Source organism: Lissotriton helveticus, chromosome 8, assembly GCF_964261635.1.
Source record: "Lissotriton helveticus chromosome 8, aLisHel1.1, whole genome shotgun sequence".
NCBI classification, from domain to species: Eukaryota; Metazoa; Chordata; class Amphibia; order Caudata; family Salamandridae; genus Lissotriton; species Lissotriton helveticus.
The window spans coordinates 949,360,311-949,377,990 of record NC_136069.1 but is presented as its reverse complement, the minus strand read 5'-3'; the positions used below and the strand labels follow the sequence as shown (position 1 = coordinate 949,377,990).

The 17,680-nt window shown below is 44.0% G+C and overlaps 1 protein-coding gene across 3 annotated transcripts in view; it reads left to right on the top strand.

Moving 5' to 3' along the window:
- Positions 1 to 17,680, top strand: part of PCYT1B (phosphate cytidylyltransferase 1B, choline) — a 715,710-nt gene that overhangs the window by 351,221 nt on the left and 346,809 nt on the right. For all 3 annotated transcript variants that reach the window (XM_078657804.1, XM_078657803.1, XM_078657801.1), the window contains one exon: positions 9,221 to 9,372. In XM_078657804.1, the coding sequence (XP_078513930.1) occupies positions 9,221 to 9,372 (152 nt within the window). The remainder of the gene's footprint in view (positions 1 to 9,220; positions 9,373 to 17,680) is intronic.

Here is a 17,680-nt window from a genome sequence, read left to right as displayed (position 1 = left end):
ACTTTTTGAAAATATTCCGCAAAACACTCCACAATCTCGGCAGGATCAGTCACTCTCACTCCATCCACTCTCTCGACCACAGGGACCACACGACTCGCCCTATCCTTTCTATCCAACCAAGCAATCAATTTCCCCGCCTTATCTCCCACATCATATAAACGTCCCTGCTGTTCTTTACTCATAACTTTAGCGGCATCCGTTACCAACGCCCTATAGTCAAGTTGTTTGAGACTGACGAGATGAATCTTGTCGTGAGTGATACCCAATTCCAAATCCCCTTCCAACTCAGCTATTTCGGTCTCAAGGTGGACTACCGCCTCATTTTTGCTTTTCTTGGCGCCAGCAATTAACGACAGTGCCTGGCGGTGGATAACAGTCTTGAAAGCCTCCCACAGGGAAACAGAAGAGGACACAGACCCCACATTCTCGGCAAAATAATGATCCAAAGACCTGATCAACTCTGCCCGGGTTTTGGGGTCACGGAGATACCAAGGATTGATCGGGGCCATTCGACCCTCGGCCCCCATCTTCGTATCCATCATAAGCCACAGTGGGGAGTGATCTGAAATACCCCTAGCCAGATGTCTGACTTCCCTGACTGAAGAGGCCTGCGCTGCCGGCATCAGGACATAATCAAGTCTAGAGAGACTGCCGTGAGCACCAGAGTGGAAGGTGTATTGCGACTGTCCCGGATGCAGTAGCCTCCAACAATCTACCAGTCCCAGCGTTTCCAAGAAGCCACCCAACCAAGATTGTGATCTCATAAGATCCCTGGGGGGGTAACGATCCTCCCTACCGGAGACGACAGAATTGAAATCTCCACCCATCACCAGGATACCTTCCGGAAGCCCCAGAATTACTCTCCCCAAATCAGCGAAGGTCGTAGTCTGCAGGCCAGGAGGAACATAAACGGAAAGCAGAGAGACAGTATTCCCCTCCCATCTACCAGTGAGAGCAGCGTAGCGCCCCCTGTCGTCAAGGATTATATTGTCGACCTCCAGGGGGAGGGAACCCCTGACTAGGATACCCGCCCCCCTAGAACCAGTAGTGAATCCAGAGTGTGCCAAAAGACGATAACCCCGCCGATTCATGGCGTGGCATGTATTTCCGCTCAGATGTGTCTCTTGCAGTAACACTACATCAGGGGAGAGGCGTCTCAGTAGCTGCAGCACTACACCACATTTTATCCTATCCCCAACCCGTTAACATTCCATCACAATAACTTCAGCCCCCTACCCCCCATCCCAGGAAATCAATGCAGAATCCACCCCACAGCGAGCACAACACCCAGAAGTTAAACAATGCTTTGCCTTGAAACAAAGTGAAACACACACAAACCCTCCCCCACCCCCCAAGAAATACCCAAGACACCCCCCACCCTGCACCTCTGCGTAAGACTCGAAAGCCACCCCAACTTGCAGTGTGCCTGTCGCCCTAACATTAAACTAGTCTACAAAAAGAAACCCGGAGGAGGAAAGAGTCTCACCCCCCCGCCACCTCTGGGTATCCCACCACAAATAGTGCAAGTGTAAAAGTTATCGAACCACAGCTGCCAATGTCCAGAAATCCAAAATCACTGCTCACTCCTGTTCCAACGGGCCGCCTTCAGCTCCTTCGGAATGTTCAGGGGGATCACGCTGCATGGGCAACGTATCGAGCCAGTCACTCACATTCTCAGTGCGGTCAAAGAAAAACGTCCGATCTTCGTATTCTACACGCAGCCGAGATGGAAAGAGCATCACATGTTTCATACCCATGTCTCTCAATCGTCGCTTCACCCCCTGAAACCCCATCCTTTGCTTCTGAACGAACTGGGTGAAATCTGGGTAGAAGCTCACCGTAGTGTTTTCGAACTTCGTAGGGCCGCCCACCCGCGATGTCTCTATCTCTAAAGTTGAAAATTCTGGCGAAGATGGGACGCGGAGGGGCGCCCAGCTTGGGCTTCCCGCCCGGCACTCTGTGTGCGCGTTCCACCGCAAAGAAGTTGCTTAGGCCTTTGGGGGCAAGATGATTTAGGATGAGGTCCTCGACAAGGAGATCCACGGCTGGGTCTTCCGGTTTTTCAGGGACCCCAATAAGACGTACGTTGTTGCGCCTGGCCCGACTTTCAAAATCCTCCAGCCGGCGAGAAAAGAGATCATTGGAGGATCGTAGATTGCGAACCTCCGCCTGTAAATCGGACACATCAGTCGTAAGGCTGGAGGTCTTCAAATCTAAGGATTTGACTTTTTCGTTAGTCTTTGATAAATTAGCCCTGATCAAGTTGACATCGATTGCCACAGTGTCAAGCTTTAGGGCCAGAGCCTCATATTGTTGGCCGATAGAGGTCTTCATACTAGCAATGGCGCCCATGACATCATGCAGGGTCAAATCATCCACCGCCGCTGAGTCGCCTCCCGCATCTCCCAGGGACCTTCACGTACCACCGGGGGACCCCTTAGGATGAGTGTAACGATCCATGATATTCGATTGAATAGCGCCCCCCGCCCGGTGAACGGTCTTGGTCTTCCGTTTCTCGCTTTCGGGTTTGCCCGCCATATTGGGTGTTGCGCCCCTGAGGGGCCTTCGAGACCTGGTAAAAATGGCTCCTCTCGATTCACCCACAGGGATCACCAAAAATCAGTTCCAGCCCGATGTTACACGACCAGAGATACTCAATGGCAATCGAACAGTGGAGTTGCGGGGTCAGATTGCATCCCAGGTTGCCAGAGCGGTCTCTAGACAGGAGAAGGCCGAGGAGCCAAAAACGAAACCGAAAGTTAACTCCGGGGATGTGAGCAGGGCCCCGTAGGCCGTTGTTGTTCAATTACTACCTGGGCACCACATTGACTCGAGCCCCGGGCAGTGCCACGGAGCAGGCCACAAAAGGTCGAAGTGCCGTAGTTACGGTTCCCGAAGTCCAAATCGATTTCTGAAAGCAGCTATTATATCAGCTGGGTTGCGTCTTAAATAACCCGTCGTCATAATCAGGATAATGTTCAGGATAGATGCGGGAGGTGGCGAAGGTCTCGGGAGCCCTGTGCTCATGCGGCCATCTCGGTTGCGCGCGAAGCTCCTCCTCCCGGCATGACCTTTTTTAATTTCATTATTATACACTTGTTTTGAATTGATATTGTTCTTAAAGGTTCGTTTTTTATCCAGTTTCTGCCCTCATTGTTATTCTACTGTTTCCCTATCTCATTCTATCTCCATTTCTGTATTTCTCTCTTGCTTTGGGTCATGATCTGTTGGTGAAAAATGAGACTCAATCTCCCAAGCTGAGTGCAGGTGCCCACCACATGCACAGTAAGTGATGGGTAGAGCTAGGCAAGCAAACTTCACATAGGATGGCAGTCTGGAAGGCACAGGCAGCAAAGCAATCACATCTACATTGGAAGAGCTACACATGGAATAGTACTCCTGGGGGAGTGGGCTGGCAGCTGAATTAGTTTGTTCAAGCCTTGGAAAAAGGAAGTTTTACACTTACAAAAGGCAGCATTGTTTTATGTGTAGCTTATAAACGCATAAGTCTTCCTCCTAAATCAGGAGTGTTGGCGTATATGCTTCTTGTCCCTTGGCTTCATAATTCACTTCATGATCTCTGCATGCATGCTGGATGGTTTTTGAATTTGGGAAGGAATGTGCTCTTATTTCTTGTCCCAATCATTAGCCACTGATCTGTGTGACACGCTTACGCATTGTTTTCTGCAGTTATTAAGGTCTCACTTCAGTTAATGTACCCGCCTCATAACTTTAGCTGTTCCTAATTCAACTGCGTGGTTCTAATTACATCAATTTTTTTGAATTGGGTTGGCTAAGTTTTAAACAAATCTGCATGCTACATATATGTCTCCTCGGTAGTAGACGTTTAACTCAAACAGCTAAATGATCAATTTACCTTTCTGATCAACATTTTACTTTAAATATATATATATATAAGCCTTTTAGGGATTTACAAATCAATATTTTATATTTTTTCTTTACTGATGCTAACCACTTGATTCTTGGATGCAGAAATGTCCTTCCTGAATTCTTTTACTACTTTTTCTTAGGACTTTTAAGGAGTGGGGTCAAAGCTAAAGGACTTGCTCCCACAGAGCATGCACAGGCAACTTATGTATGCTGAGCAAGTGCTGGCTGCCCATGTACTTAAGGACCCTGATAATATCTGCATATATATCAATCATGTAACAGCTGTGCTAAAGGCTGTAGAAACACACTCTTTGCATGCCCTTCAAACAAATGTACAACAGAGTAATTTTGAGTATGTGTGGTTTGTGTTAGTGTATAGACCTGGGCAGGAAATTCTCTCATGATGATAAAATTATATCCAAAGGTTTTACAAGAACATGCATCAATGGAAATTGCATTCGCAAATGGTGCGAATCGCAAAATTCGGCCGTTTGTGAATGCAATTCCCATTTTTGGGATGCATTATCATTTTTGTTATTTTCGCAATTTAAGAAATCGCAAAATTGCGATTTCTTAAATTGCGATTGCATTTAAGGAATCTCAAATTGAGATTCCTTAAATGCAATGCATCAAACTTTAAAAATTTGCGAATTTGCAAATAAGGGGTGCAAATTACCATGAAGTTGACCTTCATGGTAATTTGCGAAAACTTTGAAAAATGCACTAAAGTGCACTTTTCAAAGTTTCATTTTACACACACGCATGTGTGTGTGCAAAATGTACTTATGGGCAGATTTCAGGGGTGCAACAAGGTGTCCTTTGGACACCCCTGCACCCTTGAAATTGCATTCTTAATTTGCGAATTTCTAATGGTGAATCGCAAATTAAGAATGTCATTCCCATTCATTCCTATGGGCCTCTAGGCCCATAGGAATGAATTGGGTGGTATTCCTTAATTGCGATTCTCAATTAGAGAATCGCAATTAAGGAATTTTAGGGAATCGCTATTTTTGTAGCGATTTTTTCAATGCATTGCATTTTGCTATTCCTTAATTGCAATTCCTTATTTTTCGCAATTAAGGAATCGCAAAATGCAATATTGATGCATGTGTCCCTTAGAGACTACATTGACAATTGTGGAATGATGTTACAGAATAACTGCAATCTGTTGTGAGTACAATAAACACACTAACAGCGACTTCAAGTCTCTGCGAGAGGGGTTTCAGCACTATAAACTTGAAAATGTGACTCTTAAAAAACTGTTGTATCGCACATCTTACTTCACTATTCTTCATAAATCTTGTGGGCCCTCCTCTGCCTTTTGGAATACATTGTCATATGTTAATGGACAGCTGGCTGCTCATTGACATGTGTATTATACTCAGTCTAAGAAAGTAGACCCTACTGCCCATCACAACAAACGATACACAGACATATAAGATTTTTTTAAGTGATTTTCTTACCCACATTAGGTATTCATTTATGTAAAAGTTCTCACTAATTACTCATTTCTTATGGCTAAACATCCTGTGGCAAAACAGCATGGTCAATAATGTCTGAATTAATATAAATGTGAAGAATATCGAGTTATGACTGTACATTTAATAGGGAATATAATTTGCCTTGCTCAGAATACCAAATGCAGTGGCAACTTGCATGTTTTAATGTTGCTCAAAGCGTGATAAAATTGTCAATGTGTATAGTGGTTGTATGTTACGTAGCTTAATAAGCGGTATAGTTTTGATATTCACAACTGCAGTTTCTAGCATTTTTAATTCAGTGCATTAACTGTGCTTTGTTCTTGGATCTAAGCATAGCATACCTACCTTGGAGCCCTTAATTGCTTGTTTGCTGTAGTTATTCAGAGACCAACTTCATCCACATTTAGGCTGTGAATTCCTTCAGAAAGGAAACTCAAATCACATGCTTAAGTCCTGATCAAGATTCAGTTATTAAATCTTGTAGTAATGCGCTCAAATCTACTTATAGATTTGCTAAACATGTGTGCAAGATCTTGAGATCTGATGTCACTTCTTGTGATTTCCATTCCAGTGAGATCTGTGATGGCAGTTCCTGTGATGTCACATGCAGTGTTGTCATTTGCATTCTGTCTAACTTGGTTAGTCCCCCCCACTTTTGTTTAGAACTAGTGCCCTGAACAACTCATCAAAGCTGTAAATGAGAGTCTAAAAATGTTTGCTGCCAATATTTTCATGTGGCAGGGGTATGTGCAGTGGTGTTAACAATTCAAATTGTGTCGTCGGGCAGTATTCTAGTTATGTAGTCAAGCTATTTTTTCAAGAGTCACATTTAAAAACAATTACTCTGATACAATGTGGGAATAAATCAGCTGGTTTCATATCTTAGGAAAGCCCTGTTACCACGGACACAGCTTCAGGAGGCTGATTGGGGTGTTACACCCCCATAATAAATGGCTTTCCTGATAAATGGGTGCTGGGGCTTTCAGTCAGGTATACTGAGGTGTCTGTAGGATTTCACAAGCAATTCTCACATACACACAGACAAAAAATGCACACACACACTCTCTCTCTCTCTCTCTGTCTGGGGCATATTTACTAGGAAATTGTTGGAATGAGGCGTTAAGCCAAGAAAGCTCAAGCCGCACTCTGACAGTTTCCAAATGGGGTAATGCACCAGATTCAAAAGAATACGGTGCACCCCTGCCTTTCCCTTAGCGCTGGCACTAAATGTAGCTGCCAATTGCCAATGCAGGCACTCTTGCACAATGGCGCAAGGGTGCCTGCGTTGCAGGGAAAGATTGTTTATGTTTTTGCTGTTTCTTTGTGTGCTGCATTGTGCTTTGTGCAGCACACACAGAAACGGCAAATCGCCATGTATGATTGTGTATATATGCAGGAAGATGTCCCTTCCTGCACATAAACAATCATTTAAAAAATGACGAGTTGCAACTTCTATGTCTGCTGCACAAGCTGCAGACATAGAAGTTACAAATCGCCAGCACCCTTGCAGTATGGTGCAAGAGTGCCTGCGTTGGCGCTAGGCAGCTAAATTTAGTGCCAGCGTAAGGAGAAACACAGGACTGCACTGTATTGTTGTAAATATGGTGCAGCCCTGTGTTTCTAAAATGATGGAGCGCAGCGTTAGCCTACTTGGCTTGCCGCACTCTGCTACTTTAGTTGTAAATATTCCCCTATGTTTTCTCTCATTTAATAGTCCCACCAATCCACACTCCTCTCCCTTTCCACTGCCCCTTTAGCCCCTCTCATGCACCCTGCTTGTCACATAATGTATTTTAACATTATGTGCCAGCGTGATTGTTCGAAAATCTGAAGCTCACTCCCCCCAATCTGACGGGTCATGCTGTGCCCCCGCCTGTTACAAACCCCATTACAGAGGGACTGGAACGGATAATTAGCCTACACATGTTTAATCACATGGTGTTTTTGTTTTAAAGGCACAGACATGTTTAATATTTATAGAAAAACTCCCTCATGACCTCTCTATTTTATAAAAAAGGATTCAGAACTGAATTCCAACATGGGCAACACCAAATATCAAAAACATTTCTGACTTTCTTTCTTATTTTATTACTTTTTTTCCTTATTAATACTATTTTTCATATTGTTATTTTCAGCATAATTTTTTTTTATCAAAAAGTACACATTTTACATCAGAGATCTATAATGCATAATTTATCATCCACACTACAATCCATTCATTCCTAGGTAGAAAACCAACACAACCAAACCACTCACTCATACCTCATACACATTCAAATCACAAGACAATTTATCTGAACAAGTTGACACGTTTTTTTTTTTTATCGATTGCCCAGTATAGGGTTACTACATACAGTAGGATTTTACAAGAAAGCTTGGTCAACGCGTTTCGGCGGCATACAACAAGATTCAGAGCCACCTTCTTCAGGACCCGTCAGATATATTGCATCATGTTCACTACACCCAGGGATCTCCTGTAGAAATATATGTGCACAAATCCATAATAAATTACATTACCATAACATAGCACTTACAAAAAGACATTGATTGGACCAGTGTCAATACATGCCATGTTAAAATCTCAATACACCCGTGCTACCTCTACCACACAGTGGCTATGATTATCCTTATCCTTATTGAACTTATGTCATATCTGTTTTGTTGTTGCCCCCACTCACTCAGGGCAAGAGGGACAGAGCCAAAACAAACAACTTACTCCAACATATGAGTACAGATTTGGATTACCGTCCTAGATTCTTGATGCCGTAGATCCCTCGACGAGAATTAGAAAACAGTAAGTACTAATGGAGTATAGCTGAGTGTTTATGTAAAAATTACTAATGCTGATATAGTGAGATAAAAGAGAAAGAGGTCGCCCAATACAGTTCAGGATATCGAGAGAAGGCTGGCACTAAGAAATAAAACTGGCCCTTTTTGTTTGTGTCGGCTCTGTCCCTCTTGCCCTGAGCGAGATTTTAACATGGCATGTATTGACACTGGTCCAATCAATGTCTTTTTGTAATTGCTATGTCATGGGCATGTAATTTATTATGGATTTTTACACATATATTTCTGCAGGAGATCCCTGGGTGTAGAGAACATGATACAAATATATCTGACAGGTCCCGAAGAAGGTGGCTCTGAATCTTGTTGTATGCCGCCGAAACTCGTTGACCAAGCTTTCTTGTAAAATCCTACTGTATGTAGTAACCCTATACTGGGCAATAGATTAAAAAAAAAACGTGTCAACTTGTTCAGATAAATTGTCTTGTGATTTGAATGTGTATGAGGTATGAGTGAGTGGTTTGGTTGTGTTGGTTCTCTACCTAGGAATGAATGGATTGTAGTGTGGTTGATAAATTATGCATTATAGATCTCTGATGTAAAATTTGTACTTTTTGATAAAAAAAATGTTGTGCTGAAAATAACAATATGAAACAAGTATTAATAAGGGAAAAAAGTAATAAAATAATAAAGAAAATAAGAAAGTAAGAAATGTTTTTGATATTTGGTGTTGCCCATGTTGGAATTCAGTTCTGAATCCTTTTTATAAAATAGAGAGGTCATGAAGGAGTTTTTCTATAAATGTTGATTGTCTCTTTCCCCTCTTCTCCCTGACCTGAAAGTAACTTTCATTAGAGGCGGTCCCCTAAATACCAACAGACATGTTTAATCAGATGGTGTTTTTGTTTTAAAGGCACAGACATGTTTAATCACATGGTGTTTTTGTTTTAAAGGCACAGACAGTAGTGGTCACCAGCTGATCATCTTCACCCAGGGAGTTATTGTGGTAATTTATCATGGCATTGAATTAATACTGGACTTTGTGTTTACTGTTTTTCTATCAGTTTGCAGTGATGAACTGACCCACAAGTACAAAGGCTTCACTGTGATGAATGAAGGTGAGCGGTACGAGGCCATCAGGCACTGTCGCTATGTCGATGAAGTCATCAGAGACGCTCCCTGGACGCTTACTTCAGAGTTCTTGGATAAACAAAAGGTGGTGTTATCTTTTCAGATGCGTATTTCAGACGGTGTTTTCTTCGTCCTTCCCGCCTGTGCTCCTTTCGTTCTCTTTTTACTAATATTTTTTAAGAAAAAAGCTCAGGCACTCAAAGTTTTTCTGGGGAGCCTCAAGCTGGCGCTGCTGAATTTCAGGGTTGCCTAGACTTGGTTCCACTTCCGTCCTCCTGCTTCCACCATCCTACACTTCCTGTCTCTGTATCAAACTCTTACTGGTTCTTCTTCATCTCTGCTTTCTCTCTTTGCCTCGTTTTTCCTATGTTTCTCTTCCTCTTTTTACTGCCTTTCTCCTTCGCTGTGTATTTTTCTAGGACATTGTTTACTTGTACCTGCTTTGTTTTCTTGCCCTATTCATTTTGCATTGGTACCTCGTTTGTCTATATGCACGAAAACCTTTGGTAGTAATCAATTGTTTTATTTTTTGACCAGCTGAAAATAAATGATCCTCAAGTTGGCCAAAATGCAAAAGGTTGGAGGCCTGTATGAAATAAACTAGTAATCTCAGTTTGCTTTACAGTAGATGGAGCTCAGCCTCAATAAAACACTGCACTGAGCACACCTCAGCAAAGAGACATAAAAATCAATCTATCATTTAGAGTATGGAGGTAATTCCAACATTCAGAATTACCATATAAGAAAACTTGCACCTGCAAATTTGCGGTAGAACCCCATGGGGGCAGATCATGAAAATTGTTTTGTGTCTGTTGTATTTGGAATTGTGGTGTGTATTGGCCAGATCACTTAAACGAATTTGTGCTGGCGGTGTTAGCATTGTTAGGATTACAAGATTTTAGAGTTGTTTAACTCTTGTCTTTGGTAATCATTGCACTGCTTGACTGCACCTTATGATGTATTTTTCAATGATGCTAGCTGATTTCATGAGTGATCATTTTTCACAACAAATGCAAACACATTTTTCCAGTGGCACATTCAAATACTGCGAACCCAAAAGTAAGTGTTCATGCGTTGTCCATCCTACTGACAAATTCAAATACCACTGACAGAAAGCCGTTTAACTGATACAACCGAATGTGTGGCAGTGCCTTTTAATCAGTATTACCTCATACGAATGCTTTTGTCTGGGTTTTCAGGAAGTTAGGAGTTACATGGCTTACACAGCAATATCCATTAATAATTAGGACAGGTTTTTTTTAATCTATAAATAAATATTGTAGCCCAAGTGCGGAGACCTAAGCGGCACATGCCATGGGGAATAATGCATCCTTGCCTCTCCCTTCTGAGGATCCTGTGTTTACCTCTTTGTAAAAGAGCATTAGATTATGTTGCACTCCAACTGGGGCACCCGAGTACTCCCTGAGTATTTTTGTTTCGCCACAGATAGTTTAGATGAGCACTCAAACCTTACTGCAGCAAGCAGTAGTAATTTTGAACTGTCCAGTCAGATTTATTTTATATAATGAATAGCTTTCTTTTAAACTATGAAAAGGTAGGGCAGTTAAAAGATAATTTCCCAACGAAATGTTTGCGATCCACTATCATGGGCTGAGATTAAACTTTAGGCATTATTATTTAGATACGCTGCAGTCAAGATTTGGGTCTAAGGAGAAAGGCAATGGAGTTTTTGGATGAATTCTTTTCACGTTACTACAATTTTCATTTTACTACAGGTGTAGGTGTAAGAAGAGGTAGTAGCCCATCTGTCCTTTATCCTGGTTACTCCACTTGCCAGAATTTAATGCAGATAATGTGGTGGGCTGTGGCACTGCTGCAGTGCCCTCTCCACCCCTTAACAAACCCACCAGCCAAACAAAAAGAGAATGGGATCCCCAAACTGCGGAAAGTCGATTTATTGGTTGACAGAAAAATGGGGGTTTTAAAGATAGATGTGCCCATGATACCAGGCTATCCAATGTGTTGGTGGTAGTAATGAGGACTACTGAGTACAGTTACGGGGATCAGTAAAGTGCCCAGACTGGTCCCAAGTCAGAACAAAGCCCTAAGGGGTCATGAAGGATTACTCCTCACCTTAGTGCCCAAGTGTTTTAAATAACTTTGTAGACCAGCAGCTTTTTTGAAGTGAACATTTGTGGTAAATGTTTATTTAAGAAAAAATATTTTTAGAAAACTTTATTTCGGTCATTACGACCATAAAAGTATGCAATACAAACAATAGATGCAATACAAGAAAATAGACAAAAAAGGTAATCTAATAAAACGACATCCAGAACTATAGTTAGGCACTGACATAATTCCAAGTCCAGTGGCACAATGAAGTGCATGTTCAAGATAAATACTGAGCAAAGGACAATGAGTACGAAAAACAAAACTGTGCGAATAGTTTCAATACAGGTCATACAGAGGAGTTAATTGAAGCAGCAATCAGAATCATACCTTTAAAATACAGACTGTATACACACATATAGAAAAGTAAAACTCAATACATTTTAAGGTTAAAACTGTTAAAAATGTTAAAATATAGTTTAAAACCCTAGAAAATTACGTCGATGTTCTGCTGCAACTAAGGTATCGATTTTACAAAAGTCATACACCTACGCCACATTGAAATCAGGAATCTTGACACAGCAAAGACAATGGGCTTATGGGTATCAGACTTCAAAACTCTAAATGCCTCAGCACAGTGAACAAACCCTAAATTCCTGCACAGTTGGACAAGCCAGCGCTTCCTTATTAGTGTATAACCCGGGCAAAAGAAAAGGACATGAAGCTCCATCTCTTCCTTCCAGTTGCAAGCTGGGCATTCTCTGGGAGAAGAGTGTATCCATTTGCAGGTAAAGACACGGAGCGTCAGAATGCCCATTCTAAACTGGACATACAGTTTTCTCACAAGAGATGGCTGGATGTAATCTAAAAAAGATTCCATTCTGTAATCATCTTTTAACAATAACAATTGGGCCGTCAGTTGACCTACAGAGGAACATCCCTGTACTCGAGCGGTAAGCTTTAACCACTTCAGAGAGTGGGGTTGCAGCACATGCTTCCTCAGGGTTGCTCCACAATGTTGGTTTTCCCATCTTAGTGCATTTATCCTTTATATGTGCAAACCAGGGGATTTTTGCTACTTCCGGAAGGCTCAATATCTCTTTTAGTTCTGTTCTGTACACTGCCAATGCCAGAGTCACCCACATTCTAGGCCAAAAAGTTAGGGGTCTGAGACCCAGCTCCTCCTCAATCGGTCTAATTCCTAGATCCAACCGCAGGGGAACAAGGGGGGGTACTAATGGGAAGACCCAAGATCTGCCTCATACAATTATTTCCCACCTTGCTCACATGTCCACAGCAGCAATGCCCCCAGAGTTCAGCCCCATACATTGCCGCGCCCTTGTCTTGGGCCTTGTAAATCTCTAGTATGGGCCCAGCAGGTTTAGAGGTGGAATTTCTCAGTAATTTGGCAATCCCTCCAGAGGTCTGGGCTAGCCTAAGCTTTGCTTTAGCAATTTGTGGGGCCCACTCCATATTTTCTGTCAGTGTGACCCCTAGATATTCAAACACTGACACCCTGTCCAACATGGTACCCTCCAGGCTAGTGTTAGGGCAGTTTGTCTTGGGGGATTGGGGAGCATACACTTTGCTTCAAGGTATTGATCTCCAACCCTCTTTTGCTAAAGAAGGTGGCAAAGCTGTCTAGAACCCTCTGAATGCCCATCAGAGACTTTGACAGTAGCAAAGTGTCATCCGCAAACATCATTGCGGGAACTTTGGTACCTGCCAGTTTGGGGGCATCATTGTCCCTGACCTCTGCAAGGTGGGATACCAGAGAGTTGACAAAGAGGCAAAACAGGGTAGGTGCAAACACATCCCTGTCAACTGGAAATCGGGGGGTCAATTCACCTCCCTTTCCACACCTTACTTGGGCAAAATTACCTTCATGCAATCTGATAAGTATGTTCAGAAGGTAAGGGGGAATCCCCATGTCTCCAAGTACCCCCATAGCTTGACCCTGGGCACCAAGTCGAAAGCCGTCTTCAGATCCACGAAGATCAAATAGATGCTGCCACTCTCCATTCTCACCGTTTTCCAAAATATAAGTTGTAGTCTGTAAATTTGGCCCACGGTGGAAATGTTCTTCCTGAATCCGCCTTGATAAGGGCTAAGAATATCACGATCTCCATCCACCCCTGCAGACGGTCAAGAACTACCCGTGCAAAGAGTTTTTGTATGATGTCGATCAAACTGATCGGTCTATAATTTGCTGGGAGAAGGGGCGACCCCTTTCTAAAAACTGGAACTATTTCAGCCCCTGCCCAGGTTTCGGGAATTGGCATGGCCCTCAAAATGGCATTGAATACAACCCACAGATAAGGTCCCCAAATTCCTCGTTCTGTCCGGAAGAGATCCCCCGGGATCTTGTCCAATCCCGGCACTTTGCCCGAGGGGAGCTTACTTATTGCACTTAGAACTTCAGAGAGAGTGAATTCAATAGGTTCATCATGGTTAGCACTAGGAACAATTGGAAGTACATCTCCACAGGAGACGGGGACGTTCTTTGTGGTATATAGGGCCTGGAAGTGAGCTTCCCAGGCTTCTGCTGATATATTAGGTTTGATAGCAGCATTGCCCTGACAACTACCAGTGGCAACTATGGACCAGAACTCTCTTTGATCTTTGTTGGCCAGAGCAGTTTGCAGGGCGTTTCATCTGTCCATTTCCCAGGCCTCCTTCGCTAACCTAATGGTCTCTTTGTACAGGATCCTCTTTTGTTTGGTTAATGGCTTGTTTTTAGCTTTGATGGCCTCCAATAAAGCTTGTTTTGCCACACGGAAGCTGTCATTGAACCATGGGCGGATGGGCCTATTTTTGCCCTTCGCATATGCCTTTGGGTAGAATACATCAGCGAGCTTTAGGGCCTAACCTGCATGTAAGTCTGCAACCTTGTTGATAGAAGCGGTGTTATCCACCGCGACTACCACCTCACCCAGTTCTACTAACACTGGAATGACTGCTGCATACAATGCAGACAGCTTTTCTGGTGACTGCTGGATTGCCCCCCACCTAATTCTCATCCTGTTGTTAGAGAGGGTTAGGCCATTATCTACAGCTATACTAGTGGGCACAGGAGTTCCCAGATTTGGCAACTCCAATACTAGTGACAGAGCAATGTGGTCGCTGTCATGTCGTGAGAGTACAATGAAGTAACAGACTCTGGACCATAGCCTAGTCTCCACTAGGATATCATCCAAAAGAGAAGCTTGGCCAATTCTATTGAATGTTAGATTCCCTGGGATGTCCGAAGGTGTGTGACCATTTGCACACGCGTAAGGAGTGTGCTAGTGTAAATGCATTGATCTGTATTGCCAGTGGAGACCAAGTCTTAATTGGTAGAATTTGAGGTTCAGGAATTAACCACTGTACATCCTCTTCAGCGGAAATTGTATCAACCATATCTGGAAGGGGTTCATATTGACAGTTAAAGTCACCCCCATTATCAACCAATTATTTGGGGAGACAACTGGCATGAAAGAATTAAGTTGGTCAAAGGTCGGAGATTCCTTCGTCACTCACAGGGCGAGAGTAGATGTTAACAAGGGACAGTCCCAACTTGGTAGAGAAAGTCAGTACTGCACAAAAGATATCACTAGACCCGGAGTCCAGGGATTTGGCTGTGCAGCCCAAGTGTGAACCAACCCAAATACATAAACCCCTGGATGGTCTGCCCCAGCCTCCTGAAGTCACTGGGATGGTGAACAAGGCAAACCCCACCCTAAGAGAATCTTCCCGTGCCCATGTCTCCTGGAATAAGCAGATATCAAACTGGTTGACAAAAAGCCCCCAATCAGGGCAGGACAGCTTACTTTTTAGACCAGCAACATTTGGGTTGTTGTGGTGAGCAAAATAACGATGGATTAAACCCAGATCTGTGACTTATGGTGAGTGTTTGAAAAGTTTCAACACTCCATCCACCACTTCATTTTCTAACATTGCTCTGTGTGCCCTAAGAGGCTAAGAGTATGCCCAGATGTGAATCCTTTGCTTGCTGCATCACTGGTTTCAAGCTAGCCTGGCTAATGAGGGGAAATACTCTGAAACCGGTCCAGGATGCTTGTTTCTGGTCCAGGGAGTACCTGGCCTGGTAGTTTCGGCTGTCTGTTCCCATGGGGAGCAGGGTCAAGACTGTTTTGCATATTGCTGGATTTAACCTTGAATGGCATGGGAGCGAAAAAAACACAGATCTCTGTACTGGGGTGAATGTTTGACATTGTTCAGCATTATGTCTATCATTTGTTCTTTTTACATTTGGTTTTCATTTAGCCCACAGTCTCCACACATACCATACCTAAGATAATGTGAGAAGGTGGCCTGGTATATGCTGTCCACTAATTACAGTGGGCACCCTGTACCAGTCCATATGACCCTTATGATGTATGAGGTCAAAGATAACCTTATTGAAACTCTCCTAGTGGTAGCTATGGAGAACAGCCTTCAGGCTTAATCTTGTAGGAATGTAAAGCAGCTCGTTTTACCAGAATATCACCTCCTAAATGACTAAATAAAAGGAGAACCACACAGTGTTGATAAAAATTGTATTTATTAATATAACACCCTCTATTAGTCTGTGCACGAGACTAGGACACAAAGCACACAATACTAAATCAATGGGATATTCGTAAATAGCAAAATACACAGCGTGCTCCAGGGGGTTACCAAACCATATACTAAATAAATGGTATAACAACGACTTCACTAGACACAGTGCCTAGAGCACGTAGAATCACTGGGGCCCCAAGGAGCTACCAAGAGGAGTGACACAGGGAGCCCACGGAGGACGGGTGCAGTGAGGAAACTTCTAAGAGGACTTTGAGAAAACCCTTTGGAACTTAGGAGGTTCTAAGCCCAACCCACCAGTGAGTACTGAAGAACCAGTGTTACCTATCCCAGAGGTGCCGGGTGCATAGGGGTCAAGTGGTGTCTGAAACCTTTGTCGTTTTCAATATAGATGTGCAAAGAAGTCCTGCTGCCAGGAGGGGGAAGAGTGTCTGGTGGAATCCAAGCTTAGATTCGAGGTGAGAAGAACCTGAAAGCAGAGGGGACAGAGTTTGGGTCACTTCAAGTGACCAGGGGCTCGGTAGTCGAATGCCCACCGATGCTGGGTGCTTCAGGAGTGAAGAAGGGTTGCTTGACTCTGCAGCCACGGGGACCAGGAGATGTCGAGGGTGACCAGAGTCTGGGGGGTGAGCTGTCCCATGAGCTGAGGGGTTGTTGTCCGGCTGGAGCACCAACAAGCCTAGGCAACTGCAACCCATGCGGTCAGAGGAAATAGGTTACGCTGTGGACCTGCAAGGTCCAGGGGACTCTCCAAGCAATGGAGAGTCAAGGCACATCTGGAGCAACCAGGTAAGCCCAAGAATTAACAAGGTTACCCTCGCCAGGACCCACAGGCCAACGGACCAGGGATTGTGAGGAGACCTCAAGCAAGTTAGCAAAGTATCAGCCCACAGGATACTCATGGAGTGGAGGCCGGAAATCTTTGGTGCAAATACTGCTCGGATCAGGGCTACCCAGAGCCCAAAGCACAGGCTCAGGACTCGTCACTAGCATTTACAACTGCAAATGTATGCGATGCACGGTCCCCAGGCGGGATACTGGCCTCAGAATGCTGAGAGGGCACATCGACCTCAGGGACCTTTGGGAATCCACCTCCTGTGTTGCTGAAATCTTCGGAGTCCTCAGGAGCTTGGGAGAAGCAAACCAGTCAGATGCTTATAGGTGCCTGCTTTTGCAGGGGAGTAACTCCATTACTCCAAGGGAGATTCTTCAGTCATCCAGCGTCGTGTAGGTAGTCGAAATACTTGGTTTCTGCTTAGCAGAATCTTGTCCAGTTAAAATCTAAAGTCCTGTAGTCAGGAAACCCACTTTATATCAATGGGAAGGTGTTGGCAAGAGTCTGTGGACCCTCATAGGAGAGGGGCAGGATAGAGGGGTCGCTACACCCATATCCTTTGTCCAGTTTCGCACCAGAGCTGGAGCAAATGGCTCCCAGAACTCGTTTGAGCTGGACTATGCACAGGGACCCCAAATGTGCCCCCAGGGCAGATGTCTGGCACTCTCAGAGTGCACCCACCCAGCCCCAATACACTAAACCCTGTCTGGGAGGTGGTCACACCTCCCTGTGAGAGGATGCCTATTGTCATGCCTTCCTCTGCTCCAGCTTGGCTCAGCAGCAGGAGAGCAGAATCGTGACAGCATCTATTTTGTGCTGCCCAGGTCGTGAAAGCTGGTACCGGGTAGACCGGTGACCCACAGTAGTAGTTCTAGAAGGGTGGAATCATACCTCCCATGCCAGTTATTGGCATGGAGGTATGATTCCA